We start from the raw sequence: 17,418 nt of genomic DNA on the forward strand, positions 1-17,418 counted from the left end.
TTGAGGTGTAATTTTCTTTTCTTAAGAAACATGAGCCATTCTTAGAAATAAATTTTCAAATTTATGATTTCCAGTTCATATCTCATAACTGATGCTTAGATTAATTTTTCTTTTTACTTTAGCAGGCATATAGTTAATTTGTTCATTCAGGAAACATTTTTGGAGCATCTATTAATAAGCAGTTTGCTAGGTACAAAAAAATGAACTGCAGCTTTTATTCTTGAGTCATTTTTAGCCTAGTGGGAGAAATGGACATATGAATAGTTTTAATATTCCTAGTAAAAACTGTAATAGAGTTTCTTGGGAGCTCAGGAGGGAGTTCATCCTAGCTGTGTGTGTATGTGTGAGTGAGAGGTGGTAAAAAGGTAGTAAGAGAGTTGTCACTGGACAGGGAAAGTCTTCCTAGAGAAGATAATACTATTTTTAATTTACAACTCTTGGGATAAAAAAAGTAGTAAGTTTTTTTTTTTGACTCCTATCCAATCACTTAAGTAGGACTTAGAAAAAGTTTAATGCCTCTTATAATCGGCTTGTTTTCCTTTTATGTTATGGGAAAAAATAGGGCTCTTGTCATACAGAGCCCTTTCTAATCTGGTTCCAATCTATGTGCTGTCCTCATCTTTCCAGTGTCACCTACTTTTTAATCATATAAAATTGTTCATTTATGCTGTAATTGCTTTTGGCTTAACACCAAGCTTAAGCCTTTCCTTCATAGCAAATTATCTAGGGTTTTCTTTCTTTCAATAATGTTTCTTTGGAAATGTACTGAGCTAAAATAAATGTGGAATGTCATTTGTATTCAGTATTTTTTTTAATTGTGAAAATGGTCTCTAATTGTTGAACTATGGTCTGGGAGAACTGTGAGTAGACATGCATACTCTGAAGGCCTGCTTGACCAGAACTATATAAAACTTTATTGGAAAACATAGGCTTTTCCTTCCTTCTGTAGAGTCTCTTTTAACTGAACTTGTCCTTGTGGAAATTTGGAAACTTTGCTCAGAGGCCATTAAAAGACAAGCTTTTGTGGGTATAAGGCTTCCTTATGCTGGTATGGTCTACACCCACCCAGCTAGTCTCTTCTCTTACAACTGAGTGCATCCCTTTTGGGGGCTGAAGAAATTGGGGTCGGGACTATTTTAGGATCCTCAAGAGAAATGTGCTTTATAGATCTTCACAAAACTTTTTTTTTTTTTCCAGAGAACTTCATTAGAGGTACATGACATAAGATGTAAATCCAGTGCTATTTGATAGTAAATCCTAGCTTTCCCAGAAACTTTGACTAATTTAATTGCTTTCTACTAGGTTTATTTGATTAAAAACAGCTGTCCTAATACAAAGAATTTTATCTGGTCCCATTGTGGTAAAAGATATACTTTCTTGGTTAAGAGTTCCTCATATACATAAACACACCAGACCTCATGTTTAATAGCTAATTAAGCAACATAGTTATCATGTGGCTATCATTTTTATTGTATGCTTAGTATGTACCAGGCACTATTCTAAGCATTTTCTGTGTATTAACTAATTCAATCCTCACAACAGTTCTATCATGAGTTAGCTTTACTATTCCTATCCCATTTTATATATAAGGAAGAAGACATTAAGTGGTTATAACCAAAGATGTTCAAATTTATTTTTTTTATAGATTTTATTTATTTGTCAGAGAGAGCACAAGCAGGGGGAGCGGCAGGCAGAGGGAGAGAGAGAGAGAGAAGCAGACTTCCTGCTGAGCAGGGAGGCCGATGCGGGACTCAATCCCAGGACCCTGGGATCATGACCTGGGCCAAAGGCAGATGCTTAACTGACTGGGCCACCCAGACGTCCCTGATTTTCAAATTTTTTATCAAGGAGAGAAATTTACATGACAGTAAATATGCCAAAAAGAAATAGCTCCAGGAAAACTAGCTAGAGCTAGTTTTATACCTAGCTCTGTATTTCTGAAGTAGATAGGTACAGTCTGGGCTTATAAATCTTATGCTTACAAATCATAGGCCCTAGGGGCACCTGAACGTCATAGTCAGTTGAGCTCCTGACTCGTAGTTTTGGCTCAGGTCGTGATCTCAGGGTTGTGAGATTGAGCCCTGCGTTGGGCTCTGCACTCAGCATGGAGTCTGCTTAAGACTCTCTCTCCGTCTGCCACCGCCCCCCCCAAAATAAATAAATAAATCAATAAATCTTAAAAAAAAAAAATCATAGGCCCTAGAAGAACCCAGAGAACTTGTGAATCTATCAGGTTCAACTAATAGATTCAGAAAAATTGTAAAACTCCGTGAATTATATGTGAAACATTGTTTTTAAGTGGACTGCTTGTTAAAGGCAAAGAAAGCGTCCCTAAAGAGCTTAGCTGGCTAGATTAGAATAAAGAAATTGTCTCTCCCCATCTGTTCTAATTAGCTTATCTCTTCTGCTTTCATAGCTGTGCTGGTTATTTCAGAAAAGAAGTGAGAGGTATTTTGAAAGGACACCATTTTTATTTAAGCTAATTTATAATGGTTTTAGAATGTCAGTTCTCAAACATAAACTCTTAAATGTTAGACCTTTCCTATAATAATTCGTTACTGGAAGTTTCAAGTCTTTTCGGGTGCTCAAGTTAAGGATTTTGGCTTCTCCTCATTCCTTTGATTTTGGCCCAAATGATTATGTTTCCTCATTTTGGGAAGATTTCTCTGGGTATTTTGATACTTGTCATGATAGAAGGAAACCTTACATCATTAACAGGTATTTAAAAATCATATTGTTATTTTTCCTTATATTTGTAGTATTTTTTCTTTAAAAATAACATTATTTGTTATGACTGTTGTAAGAAGTTGAATCAAATGCTATTCTATTAGTCTTTGGTATTGCTTCGTTTAAACTTTTAAAATCTCTTCAATAATTTTGGTTTTCTTCTTTAGTAATTTCTACTTCAGACTTGCTTCCTCATTTCTTGTGTTGCAATTGGAGATATAGTTTTTTCAATAACTAAGAATCTTGAAATAAAGGAGTAGATGGAGGAAAAATTGACTGCTCACTCCTACCCCTCTAGGCATGCCTGTGTATAATCTGAGCAATGACTTTAAAATCAAAATGTGGCACGAAAGTCAGTTTTTCTTTGTTAACCTTTCTTACTGTATCTTCGTTCATTATCCAAAGACTTGTCTATGCTTTCACTCTTTAGCACAAACCTACATGTCTTTAGAAGATATCCAAGAACCCAAGAGTGCAGTTCCTTTTTTCCTGACTGACTCAGAATCCACAGATACTTCTCTTTCTACTGAAAAGAAACTACCTCTGGACCACAGAGAAACTGAGAAACAGTGGTTGCTGAGAAGAAAACGATCTATTTTGCTTCCTAATGGTGTGAAAACCTGTCCGGGTGAAAGTGTGACAGAGGCTGTGGCAAACCATGTAAAATATTTTAAAGTACGAGGTAAGTGAACATCCAAACCTTGGGGCTTCATGATGCAATTCAAACATAGTTCTAACGTGTGTTGTATCTTGTGAAAATTCAAAGTTTGTGATAATTTAGACAGACACTGAGCCAAATATTTTCTTTGTATTAGCTATGGGAAAAGGACTTGCTAAAAGCATAGTATTTATATAGCTCCAGAGGCAAGTTTAAGAGTGGAAATGGCTTAAATCTTTTAAGCACGTCAAAAATACCAGTTTATGTTACTGGAAAATTTAATTATTTTTTACTTCATCATTAAGTAATTTGGCTAAATATACCCACAAAATATATTTTCCATGGTATACTTACCTATTTGGGTAATTAGTTACTTTACATACATGAAAATATAATAAATTTCTATATTTTATAGTTCGAACATTCTGCAGATTCATGATGACTAGTCTCTGGTTGGTACACACAAACCTTATTATGTCTGAAATGATCGCCCTTCTCACAACAGACCCGAGAACAACAGAACTAGGATTTTATTTATTTATTTATTTAGTTTTTTAAGATTTTATTTATTTTAGAGGGAGAGAGCGCATGAGCATGTAGGGGTGGGGGGTAGGGGTTGGGGGGAGGACAGGCAGAGGGAGAGGGGGAGAAAGTCTCAAGCAGACTCCACACTGAGTCGGAGCCCAATGCAGGGCTCGATCTCATGACCCTGCGATCACAACCTGAGCCAAAACCATCAAGAGTCTGTGGGATGCTTAACTGACTGCGCCACCCAGGTGCCCCCAGGATTTTATTTTTAACTAAACGATTATCCTTGATCGAATCCCTTTTTATTATGTGAATTCATTTTCTATTTCTTAAATTTACTAACCAAAATTGCTTAATTGACCATAATATGTCCCTTAGATTTGAAGGAATCTCAAACTTCACTTTTTGCTGCTCAAGAGACATTAAGAAGCCGTAAGATGTAGTAAACTAGAGTAGAGCTACCTCTACTTAGATTAGATGATTAGATGGTAGTGAAATCAGACTTGCTCATTTGTGTATTTATTCAACAAATGTTTATTGGACAGTTAAATTTTCCATGCCCTGGGCTATATGGATCTTTAGTCTAAGCTGCTACTTTATCTTCTCCTTTTTTACCTTCCTCCCCCTTGTCCTTCTCCTCCTTCCTCACCAAAACGAGTGTTTTTATTTTTATTTTTTCAAAGCAAGTTTTTTTTTTTCATCTTTTTTTTTTTTTTTAAGATTTTATTTATTTATTTGAGACAGAGAGAATGAGAGAGAGAGAGCACATGAGAGGGGGGAGGGTCAGAGGGAGAAGCAGGCTCCCTGCCGAGCAGGGTGCCCGATGCGGGACTCGATCCAGGGACTCCAGGATCATGACCTGAGCCGAAAGCAGTCGCTTAACTAACTGAGCCACCCAGGCGCCCTTTTTTAAGTTTTTATTTAAATTCCAGTTAGTCAACATACAGTGCAATATTAGTTTCAAGTGTACGATTTAAGTGATTCAACACTTATATGCAGCACCTGGTGCTCATCAGAACAAGGGCACTCCTTAATCCCCATCATCTATTTAACCCATTCCCCCCCACTTCCCCTCCAGCAACCCTCAGTTTATTCTCTCTAGTTAAGAGTGTTTTTTGGTTGGCCTCTCTCTTTTTTAACCTTTGCTCATTTGTTTTGTTTCTTAAATTCCACATATGAGTGAAATCATATGGTATTTGTTTGACTGACTTATTTCGCTCAGCATAATACTCTCTAAGCAAGTGTTTTTAAAATAAAAAAAAATAGGGCGCCTGGATGGCTCAGTTGGTTAAGCGACTGCCTTCAGCTCAGTTCATGATCCTAGAGTCCTGGGATCAAATCCCGCATCGGGCTCCCTGCTTAGCGGGGAGTCTGCTTCTCCCTCTGACCCTTCCCCCCCCTCGTGCTCTCTCTCTCTCTTATTCTCTCTCTCAAATAAATAAATAAAATCTTTAAAATAAAAAAATGTACCAGATATTACATATATTTATATATTTGATTTTTTGTTTGTTTATTAAAGTGGCACTCTCTTCGCACCTTTTTTAAAGCAGGTATTTATATCGCTTGATTTTATTTTGGGACTATCAGACATTACTAAGCAATAAGCTTTCCTTTTACTTTTTTAATGGAAATCCATTGACTGTGACTTTTGTGTATGGGGCACGTGGCAGAAGTGGCAAATTCTAAAGAGAGTGAGAAGAGAATAAAGGACTAAAGATGAATGAGAATGACAGTTTATAACTTATCAAAATATGATTTCTACTACCTGGATTTTTACTTTCAAAATAGATAGATCAGAATATCTAGATATCTGTTGGTTAAATAGTGAAAAGGAAATAACCATTTAAGAAATGTGGTTATAGGGATGCCTGGGTGGCTCAGTCGGTTGAGCATCTGCCTTCCACTCAGGTCATGATCCTGGGGTCCTGGGATCGAGTCCCACATCAGGCTCCTTGCTCAGTGGGGAGTCTGCTTCTCCCTCTGCCTGCTGCTCCCCCCTGCTAGTGCTGTTGTGCTCTCTCTTTGCTGTCTGTCTCTCTGACAAATAAAATCTTTAAAAAAAATGTGGTTATATCAAGTCAGGAAACAACAAATGTTGGCGAGGATGTGGAGAAAGAGGCTGGTGAGAATGCAAGCTGGTACAGCCACTCTGGAAAAGAGTATGAAGGTTCCTCAAAAAGTTAAAAATAGAGCTACCCTAGGACCCAGCATTTGCACTACTGGGTATTTACCCAAAGGATACAAACATAGTGATCCAAAGGGGCACCTGCATCCCAATGTTTATAGCAGCAATGTCCACAATAGCCAAACTATGGAAAGAGCCCAGATGTCCATGGACAGATGAACAGATAAAGAAGATGTGATGTTATATATATACACACACACACACACACACACACAAACACACACACATACACATACATACACACAATGGAATATTACTCAGCCATCAAAAAATGAAATCTTACCATTTGCAACAATGTAGATGAAACTAGAGGGTATTATGCTGAGTGAAATAAGTCAGAGGAAGACAATTATCATATGATTTCAGTCATATGTGGGATTTAAGAAACAAAACAGAGGACCATAGGGGAAGGGAGAGAAAAATAAAATAAGATGAAATCAGAGAGGGGGGTGGAAACCATAAGAGACTCTTAACAATAGGAAACAAACTAAGGGTTGCTGGAGGGGAGGGTGGGGGGATGGTATAAATGGGTGACGGGCATTAAGGAGGGCATTGATGTAATGAGCACTGAGTGTTATATGCGACTGATGAATCACTGAACTCTACTTCTGAAACTAGTAATATACTGTATGTTAATTGAATTTAAATAAAATAAAAAAATAGGAACAGATCAGCAAAAAAAAATTATATTTTTTAATTTCTTTGCTCTTGTCTTTATAAATTCAAGAGATCCTATTGAAAAAGAAGCCAACAAAAAGAAAAGCATTCCTAAATAATTGATTTTAAAATACAGATGCTATGAATGAGATCATTGGAAAGGGACCTCACAGAGCTAAAAGGGTTGGCACAAGCACATCGAGATGGTAACAGTGTTGATACAGCTATTACTGTCAGTTATAAAGAGTAAATGTGTTTTTGAAAATTAGGAAAGATCATGAATATTTCAGCATAGGTTATGAAGAGATTTTGTAGACATAATTGGATTATGCCCTTGGACCCAAATGTTTGGAAATTAGAGGGAGAGATTTATTCAATGTCCAACCAAGGATCTTAGTTCTTCTTACCAAGCTGATTCAATTTAATGGTTTGCCCAATTTTTCCTTCATAGAGGATCTGGCTTCAGTTGCCAGATTTGAAAAATAACAAATTTGAAAAATATCTTTGTTTAAGTAAGAAGCAACTGCATTTAACCTAATGATTTGTAAAATTAAACAGATATTTAGGGTACTTGGAATTGAATGCAGTTAGTAGTATCCTCCCACTTAAAAAATTACATTTGTAGTTGGGCTTTTAAAATAGAGCTTTACTAATGTATACTTTGATGGATTATGAGCTGCATATTTAAATTATACTTTTTGATTAGTTTTAATAAATGTATTTACCCTTAAAATCATCATGCATTTAAGATAATGAATTTATTAGTCACCTCCAAACATTTTCTCATTTGCCTTTGTAATCTCTCCCTCCCTTAGCACTTCTCTTTATCCTGTTACTGAGGCAACCACTAATCTGGTTTTTATCACTATGAATTGTTTGCATTTTCTATACTTTTATATATAAATGTAATCACTATATATATGTATATATATATACTTTTTTTTCTGGCTTCTCTTGCTCAGTGTAATTATTTTGAGACTCATTTATGATTTTTTTGTGTATCAGTAGTTTGTTACCTTTTATTGTTGAGTAGTCTATTTTAGGGATATAGCACATTTTGGGATATTTGGTTTGTTTTCAGTTGTTGGTGATTATAAAGAAAGCTGTTATGAACATTTGTGTTTAAGTTTTTCTGTGAACATACGCTTTCTTTCTGTTGGTTAATAGGAGTGGAATGGCTGGGCCTCATTATAGGTGTATGTTTAACTTTTTGTGAAGTTGCTAAACTGTTTTTTTGGGTTTTTTTTAAAGATTTTATTTATTTATTTGACAGAGACATAGCGAGAGAGGGAACACAAGCAGGGGGAGTAGGAGAGGGAGAAGCAGGCTTCCCCGTGGTGCAGGGAGCCCGATGTGGGGCTCTATCCCAGGACGCTGGGATCACGACCTGAGCCGAAGGCAGACGCCCAACAACTGAGCCACCCAGGCGCCCCGCTAAACTGTTTTCCAATGTGGCTGTACCATGTGCAATGTATTAGGTTCCAGTTTTTCCACATTCTTGCAATATTCAGTATAGTCAGTCTTTTTAAACTGTAACCATTCTAGTGAATATTAAGTGATATCTTATTGTGATTTTAATATGCATTTTCTTAATGGCTAATGGCTAATGATGTTGAGCGCTTTTTTCATGTGCTTATTCACCATTGTATACCTTTTTTGGAGACAAGTTCAAATATTTTGCGCATTAAAAAAATAATTGAGTCATTTGTCTTACAGAATTGTAAGAGTTCTTAATGTATTCTAAATACAAGTTCTTCATCAGATATATGTTTTGCATACAATTTCAGCCAATGTGTGCCTTTTTATTTTCTTAATAATGTCTTTTGAGGAACAAAAATTTTAAATTTTGATGAAATCCAACTTATCTTTTTTTGGGGGGGGATCACTCTTGCCTTCGGTGTTATATCTAAGTTTGCCTAACCCAAAGTGACAAGTATTTTCACCTATCTTTTCCTGTAGAAATTTTATAATTTTTAGGTTTTATATTTAGGTCTATGATCTACTTTGAGTTAATTTTTATATATGGTGTGTATGGATCAAAGTTAAATTTTTGCATATGCTTAGCCAATTGTTCCAGCACCACTTATTAAAAAAGATTATCCTTGGGGCGTCTGGGTGGCTCAGTCAGTTAGGCATCTGACTCTTGATTTAAGTTCAGGTCATGATCTTGGGGTTGTGGAATTGAGCCCCACTCCGGCTCCGTGCTGGACATGGAGTCTGCTTGAGATTCTGTCTCTCCCTCTGCCTATTCCCCTGCTCGAGTGCTCTCTCTCTAAATAAATAAAAAAATCTTAAAAAGAAGATCCTTTCTTGCCTTTGCACGTTTGTTGGAAACCGGTCTTCTGTATATGGTGGGTCTGCTTCTTCACTCTTCATTCTCTTCCACTGATCTCTTTGTCTGTTTTTATGCCAATACCATACTGTCTTGATTACAATACATCTTTAATAGGGAAAGTTCTTCAACTTTGTTCTTCGTTTTTTCAGATTTGCTTGGTTATGCTAGGTCCGTTGTTTTTCATATCAATATTAGAATCAGCTTGCCATCTTCTACAAAAAGGGCTGCTGGGAATTTTGATTGGAATTGTGTTGAATCTGTTGGTCAGTTTGGGAAGAATTGTCATTTTAACAATATTGAGTGTTCTAATCTATGAAAGTGATATATCCCTCCATTTATTTAGGTCTTCAATTTCTCTTGGCAGCATTTTTTAATTTTCAGTGTATAGGTCTTACATGTCTTTTTTTAAATCAGATTTATCTATTTTACTTTTTTTCATGCCATTGTTAATGTTATTTCAATTTCTAATTATTCCTTCCTAGTATATGGGCATACAACTGCTTTTTGTATATTGACCTTTTATTCTGTAACATGCTAAATTCACTTATTAGTTCTAGTAGCTTTTTTGTGTATTCCTTAAGGTTTTCTACATAGGTGATTATTTTATTTGCAAATAAAGATAATTTTACTTCTCATCTTCCAAATTTTATGCCTTTTATTTCTTGCCTTATTGTACCAAATTGTTCCATATGCTTTGTGCACCATGATTTTGAGAGGAAAATACCCTAAAAAAAGACTTTGTTCCATACTGGATTTTTATGTACTGGATAATACGCACAGCCTGAGCCTTAGGAACAAGATTAAAGACAGATTAAATACAGGCATTGCTTTCTTCAGAATATTGTCATCACATCTTGCCTTCCTCCAGCAGTTGGCAGGGCAGGTTTTCTCTGCCACAGAGAGGCATTCGTAGATCACCTATCGTCTCAAAAATCTTCAACAGTCACTAAAGGCTATATAAAAATTGTTTGACAAGGTTGGGATTTCAGAACAGGTCTACTTCTAGGCCATAGTGAAGTATGTGGCAATTGTCTCTGGTGGAGTTTTGCCGTTCCTAGTACCTCTTTCCTTGGGATCGTGCTGATTTTACTCTTTTCTCTACTGGCTGCAGTGTCCTATCTAGGTTTTCCCTCTCTGAGCTGCATGAGGGCTCCAGGCTCCCCCGCCAGCCCCACCAATTCTCCTCCTCTATTAAAATGTATGTGTTCTGAATTCTGTATTCCACGTTAGTTAATTGGGTGTTCTTGTCAGATAGCTCCCATCTGGAAAGCCATTGGTTGAATAAGGATGTATTACCTTTCTGGACAGAATTACTTTTTCAATTTTATTGAGACATAATTCACATACCATACAATTCATCCATTTAATGTATAGAATTCAGTGGTTTTCTAGTATATTCACAGAAATGTGCAACCATTATCACACTGAGTTTAAGAACATTTCATCACCTCAAAAAGAAACCTCACACCCTTTAGTCATCACTCTCTTATCCCTCTATTTCCTCTATGCCTCTCCCCAGGCCTAAGCAACCACGAATCTACTTTTTATTTCTATAGAGTTATCTATTATGGATATGTTAGATAAATGAGATGATATAATACATGGTCTTTTGTGACTGGCTTCTTTCACTTTGCATAATGTTTTCAACATTCATTGATGTTGTAGTATGCATCAGTAGTTTATTTCTTTATGGCCAAATAATAATACTTTCTTATATGGATACACATTTCGTTTATCCATTTGTCAGTTGTTGGACATTTGGGATGTTTTCAATTATTTGGGTATATACCTAGGAGTAGAATTTCTGGGTTATATGGTAACTATGTTTAACCATATGAGGAACTGCCACATACTACTTTCTTTCTTTTTTTTTTTTTTTAAAGATTTTATTTATTTATTTGAGAGAGAGAATGAGAGACAGAGAGCACGAGAGGGGAGAGGGTCAGAGGGAGAAGCAGACTCCCTGCTGAGCAGGGAGCCCGATGCGGGACTCGACCCCAGGACTCCAGGATCATGACCTGAGCCGAAGGCAGTCGCTCAACCAACTGAGCCACCCAGGCGCCCCAGATACTACTTTCTAAAGTAGCTGTACCATCTTAAATTCCTAACAGCAGTATGTGAGATTCTGATTTCTTTACATCTTTGCTAGAACTATGACTTTCCTTTAAAAACAAAAATCACAACCATCCTAGTAGGTGTGAAATCATATCCCCTGGTTTTGATTTACGTTTCTTTAATGATTAGTAACACTGAACATCTTTTTATTTGCTTTTTGGTCATTTGAATATCTTCTTTCCAAGAATATCTTTAGATCCTTCCCTATTTATCATTTTTTTTATTATTGAGTTGTAACAGTTCTTTATATATTCTAGATACAAGTTTCTTAACAGAAAATGATTTGAAAGTATTTTTTCTCATTCTGTGGGTTGTCTTTTCACTTTCTTGATGGTGTCTTCCATGCACTAAAGTTTTTGATTTTGATAAAGTCCAGCTTATCTATTTGTTCTTTTTCAAAATTGTTTTGGTTATTCTAGGTTCATTGTAATTCCATATGAATTTTAGAATTAGCTTGTCAATTTCTATAAAGAAGTCAACCAGTGTTCAGATAGGATTGCATTGGATCTGTAGATCAATTTGGAGATACTACCATTTTAACAATGTTAATGATTCATGTGCGGATGCTTTAATTTGCATTTGTCTGAAGGTGAATGATAGCACTTTTTCACATATACATAAACTTCCTTTGTAAAGTGTTTGTTCCAGTCTTTTATATGTTTTAAAAATTGGATTGTTTGCCTTTTCACTAGAGAGTTGTAGAAATTTTTTATCCTAAATACCAGTTATATGTATTTTGAATATTTTCTGCCAGAAGTGTGGCTTGCCTATCCATTTTTTATTAATAGTATCTTTCATGAGTAGTTGTTAGTTTTGATAAATTCTAATTTTTTTCTTTTGTAGTTGTTGCTTTCTATGTTCTGTCTGTGAAATCTTTGCCTGTGCTCAAGTTATATAGATATTCTTCTGTGTTTTCTTTTAGAACCTCTATAATATTAGCTTACATATTTTAAATTACTTTTTGTATATATTGTAAATAAGTTATTGAGATTTATTTTTCTTTCTTTATAGATATATATTCAGTCTTATAATATTTTTTATAATTTCTTTGAATCACCTTTTTCATAACTAGATCTTAGAGACATTCATTTTTTGTTTGTTTTTACCAACTCCAATTTTCACCTTTGCATTGTCTTCTGGTGGGCACTAAATTTTCATGGAGAAGTTTTAAGAAGCAAGGAAGAGGGGTGTCTGGGTGGCTCAGTCGTTAAGTGTCTACCTTTGGCTCAGGTCATGATCCCAGGGTCCTGGGATCGAGCCCCACATCGGGCTCCCTGCTCGGCGGGAAGCCTGCTTCTCCCTCTCCCACTCCCCCTGCTTGTGTTCCCTCTCTCGCTGTCTCTCTCTCTCTGTCAAATAAATAAATAAATAAAATCTTAAAAAAAAAAAAAAGAAGCAAGGAAGAATTCTGAATCTATAGGTGGTCAACTCTGCCGCAGTCAGCCTTGGCTGGATTCTTCTGTATGCTGTAGGATCAGAAGTTCTGAAGAGCAATGATAAGGATGCAGTTAGTTCACTGAAAGAGAAAACTAAGTTTGCAACCAAAGGTTCATTTTAACCCTGAAAAATCAATTGATAGAGAAACTGTAAATATTCATATATTTTCCTCTCTGTTAAAGCTTAAGGCTTGTTTGTTGGCTTAGACTGTCTTCTTCCATCAAACAACTGTGAGACAGCCAGAATCCATTATGATGATGACATTGATATTCATGTAGCACTAAGGAGTTTATAAAATACTCTCACAGGTAGTTGGTAAGTCAGTAATGATTCATCCAGTTAAATAAGAGAGATGAGTACATTGAAGCATTGAATGGCTAGGTAAGTTACCTGTGGTTATGAAGCTAGTACATGGTAAGGCTAGGGCTAGAATTTAGTTAGGTCTTCCGACTCTGGGAGTTCAGGGGCTGCACCTCAATATGCTAGTGGATAAGCATTCAGTTTTCTTGAGATGAAAAATAATGGTCTTGATTTCTGTGCATTTGCATCCATCTTTCTCCCTCAGCACTCTGTTCCCCTTCCCTTCCATCTCAGTCTATCTCTTGTCCACAGTGTCTGGCAAATGGCCAATGAAATGGTTGCAGGATAGCAACACACTTAGTGCCATACAAAATGTGCAGACAGCCTGTTTAGCATCCTCTCAGATTTGATCCTGTGGAATAATTTAGCAGATAGATTGAATTAGTTTTTATTTTGATATAGCAGTACATTTCTCTGGAATATCACGGTTTTTTGTTTTGTTTTGTTTTTTAGTTCTCCTATCTTTAAAAAAATTTCTTTTAAATGTAATTGACACACAATGTTACATTAGTTTCAGGTGTACGACATAGTGATTCCACAAGATTCTACATTATGCTGTGCTCACCAGAAGTGTAGCTACCATCTGTTACCATACAATACTATTATAATACCATTGGCTGTGTTCCTTATACTGTTCCTTTTATTCCTGTGACTTATTCATCCCATAGCTGGAACCCTGTATCTCTCACTCCCCTTCACCCATTTTGTTCATCCCCTTACCACCTACTGCTCTGGCAACCACCAGTTTATTCTCTACTCTTGTCTTTTTTTTTTTTTTTAGTTAATAGATTTTAATTTTTAGAGAAGTTTCAGGTTTACAGAAAAATTGAGCAGAAAGTCCAGAGAGTTACCTATCCTGTCACTCTTCTACACACACATTTTACCCTCTCATTAGCTTTTTGTGTTAGTGTAGTACTTTTGTTACAATCGATGAGCCAATATTGACACATCATTCTTTTTTTTTTAAGATTTTATTTATTTATTTGAGAGAGAGAGACAGAGATAGCAATAGAGAGCACAAGCAGGGAGGAGAGGGAAAAGTAGGGAGCCCAACTCGGGGCTCTATCCCAGGACCCTAGGATCATGACCTGAGCCAAAGGAAGACGCTTAACTGACTGAGCCACCCAGGAGGACCTTGACACATCATTCTTTTTTTTTAAACATATAATGTATTATTTGTTTCAGGGGTACAGGTCTGTGATTCATCAGTCTTACACAACACACAGCCTCCCCAGTGTCCATCACCCAGCCACCCCATCCCTCCCACCCTCCTCCACTCCAGCAACCCTCAGTTTGTTTCCTGAGATTAAGAGTCTCTTATGGTTTGTCTCCCTCTCTGGTTTCATCTTGTTTCATTTTGCCTTCCCATCCCCTCTGATCCTCTGTCTTGTTTCTCAAATTTCTCATATCAGTAAGATCATATGATACTTGTCTTTCTCTGATTGACTTATTTCGCTTAGCATAATACCCTCTAGTTCCATCCATGTCATTGCAGATGGCAAGATATCATTTTTTTGATGGCTGCATAATATTCCATTGTGTGTGTGTGTATATATATATATATATATATATATATATATACCACATCTTCTTTATCCATTCATCTATTGATGGACATCTAGGCTCTTTCCATAGTTTGGCCATTGTGGACATTGCTGCTATAAACATTGGGGTGCTCGTGCCCCTTCAGATCACTACATTTATATCTTTGGGGTAAATACCCAGTAGTGCAATTGCTGGGTCGTAGGATAACTGTTTTCAACTTTTTGAGGAACCTACATACTATTTTCCAGAGTGGCTGCACCAGCTTGCATTCCCACCAACCGTGGACACATCATTCTTAACTGAAGCTTATAGTTTATGTGGAGTTTATGCTCAGTCATTGTGTTGTATAATCTATAGGTTTTGAGAAATGAATAATGGCATGTATCCACTATTACAGTGTCCTACAGAATGGCTTCTTTGTCCTAAAGAAAACCACTGTGCTCCATCTCTTCATCTCTCCCTCCCTACGACCCCTGGGAACCACTGATCTTTTTACAATTTTCATAGTTTTGCCTTTTCCAGAATGTCATACCATAGGAATCATATAGTATGTAGCTTTTTCAGATTGGCTTCCTTTACTTAGCAATATGCTTTTAAGTCTTCACTGTGTCTTTTCTTTTTTCTTTTTTCAAGATTTTATTTATTTATTTGCGAGAGAGAGAATGAGAGACAGAGAGCATGAGAGGGAGGAGGGTCAGAGGGAGAAGCAGACTCCCCGCTGAGCAGGGAGCCTGATGCGGGACCCAGTCCTGGGACTCCAGGATCATGACCTGAGCCGAAGGCAGTCGCTTAACCAACTGAGCCACCCAGGCGCCCCACTGTGTCTTTTCATGGCTTGAAACCTCATTTCTTTTTATCACTGAATAATATTGCATCATATGGATGTATCATAGCTTGTTTATTCTTTCACCTATTGAAGTATTCTCAACATCTGCTCCACTTTTATAAAGCATAAACATGGATTGTTTTTTGTTTGTTTGTTTTTTGAGAGATGGGAAAAATACCCTGCCTACTAGGAAGTGAATTAATTCCCTCTGTAAGGGCAAGGAGTGGGGAGTACAAATTCTCTTCACATCTGAAAAGTTTAAACTGGCCATACATCAACAGAAGAGCTTTGACTGAGAATCATTCCCATGATCCTCCAGAAAGGACACTAAGGGCAAAAGTGTCTTGGGAATCTGAATAAACAGGTTCATGATCATTGTGAGAACCTCAAAGTGCATTAACTTTCCATAAAATACTTCTCTGTCTCTTTTCCAGTGTGCCAGGAAGCTGTCTGGGAAGCCTTCAGGACATTTTGGGATCGACTTCCTGGGCGTGAGGAATATCGTTACTGGATGAATTTGTGTGAGGATGGAATCACAACTATATTTGACATGGGCACAAATTTTAGTCAGTCTGTGGAACATAGAAGTTTAATTATGAAGGTAAGGGTACTAACAAGAGAAGAATTGCTGGACTATTGTAGGAGCATCTATAGACAGTTAAAGCCTGAAGGTAGAAAGAACAAATGCCAAATCCCTACATTACTTTTTGTTGTTGAATTAGGCTATTTGAGTGAGCTGCCATAGGGCATAGCCTAGTCTTTATATCCCTAGCTCTGGCTATTATAATAAACATTGTTAACCCAGTAAGAGCCTCAGGCTTATGTTTATAAATGTAAATATTTGGAAATAATACTCAGCAATGGTTTAGGCTAAGAATATAAATCTGTGAGATTTGAGCATTCTTGCCAAAATTTTGCATATTATCAATTCAGAGTAGCTACCAATGACACTAGTTAGGATAGAAATTGTAGTTCATTGAATAAATGTTTAGTAAAGTATAAATATAATTCTAATTAGTGAATTTGCTTACTTGTTCTCCTTCTTTTAGACTTAGTTTGTTCTTAGCAAAGGATAAATAAGCATGCATATAGACAAATTACCTGCCTACCTACCTTCTCCTTTTCTTTTTTTTTTAAGATTTATTTATTTATTTTAGAGAGAGAGAGAGAGAGAGAGAGAGCACAAGTGGGAGGAGGGGCAGAGGGAGAAGGGGAGGGAGGGAATCCCAAACTGACTCCTCACTGAGCTCGGAGCCCCACTTGGGCTGGATCCCACGATCCCGAGATTATGACCTGAGCCAAAATCAAGAGTCAGACACTTAACTGACTAAGCCACCCAGGACCTTCCCCTTTTCATGTAGTACATATGTATTCATGTAGCATGCACATATTCATGATAAGAAAATGAAGCTGTTTAGATACATGTGGCAAATTGCTCATGCTGTCTGATATGCCCTGTATATATCCTTGTCCGTCCGTTTGAGTCCTAAATGTCTTCAGCTCAGATGTAACCTTCCTTATGAGGAATCAACCCCCAGTCTCACAGATTTAACTCCCATAATTCTTAGGGCTCCCATAATTCTTTAATGTTGTACCCCTTGCATTTTATTATTATTAGTTGTGTGTGTGACTTCTTCTACTAGACTATGAGCTGAAGAGCAAGGATTATGTCATGATTTGTCATTTTGCCTTCCTGTGATAAAGTAAACATGTAATAGATATTTGTTGAAATAAAGTATATAAGCAATAATTGCAATGTCTTTTTCCTATTTGCTGCAATTTAGAAACTTTTACAAATATTATCTTAAATACTTGTTTTAAGTATTATATACCTTAGAGAGACTAAGGGAAGAATTATTGACTGAATAACTCTGAGCTTTTATTTTGAGTCTAATAGAATTAGATTAGTACATCTTAAAGTAATACAGTATATCATCCAATTCTTTCTACTTTGAAAATTTTATTTCTAGTAGAGGCATGCTATTAATTTCTTTCAACATTTGGCCCTATATTGGGATGATCTTATTAACTAGAGGCAAACTGGG

The 17,418-nt window shown here is 36.5% G+C and overlaps 1 protein-coding gene across 3 annotated transcripts in view; it reads left to right on the forward strand.

Moving 5' to 3' along the window:
• Positions 1-1,602: 1,602 nt before the first annotated feature.
• The window catches only part of IMPG2 (interphotoreceptor matrix proteoglycan 2), an 83,761-nt gene continuing 67,945 nt past the window's right edge, over positions 1,603-17,418 (forward strand). Inside the window, exons 1-3 of one of the 3 annotated variants that reach the window (XM_081797686.1) lie at positions 1,608-2,718; positions 3,158-3,409; positions 15,808-15,974. In XM_081797686.1, coding sequence (XP_081653812.1) covers positions 2,634-2,718; positions 3,158-3,409; positions 15,808-15,974 — 504 coding nt within the window. In that variant the 5' untranslated portion in view covers positions 1,608-2,633. Of the gene's footprint in view, positions 3,410-15,807; positions 15,975-17,418 lie in introns of all 3 variants that reach the window. The other 2 variants (XM_081797675.1, XM_081797679.1) reach the window with 2 other exon arrangements.

The sequence above is a fragment of the Leptonychotes weddellii genome, chromosome 1 (assembly GCF_054177405.1).
Source record: "Leptonychotes weddellii isolate Sample4059 chromosome 1, ASM5417740v2, whole genome shotgun sequence".
Classification (NCBI taxonomy): Eukaryota; Metazoa; Chordata; class Mammalia; order Carnivora; family Phocidae; genus Leptonychotes; species Leptonychotes weddellii.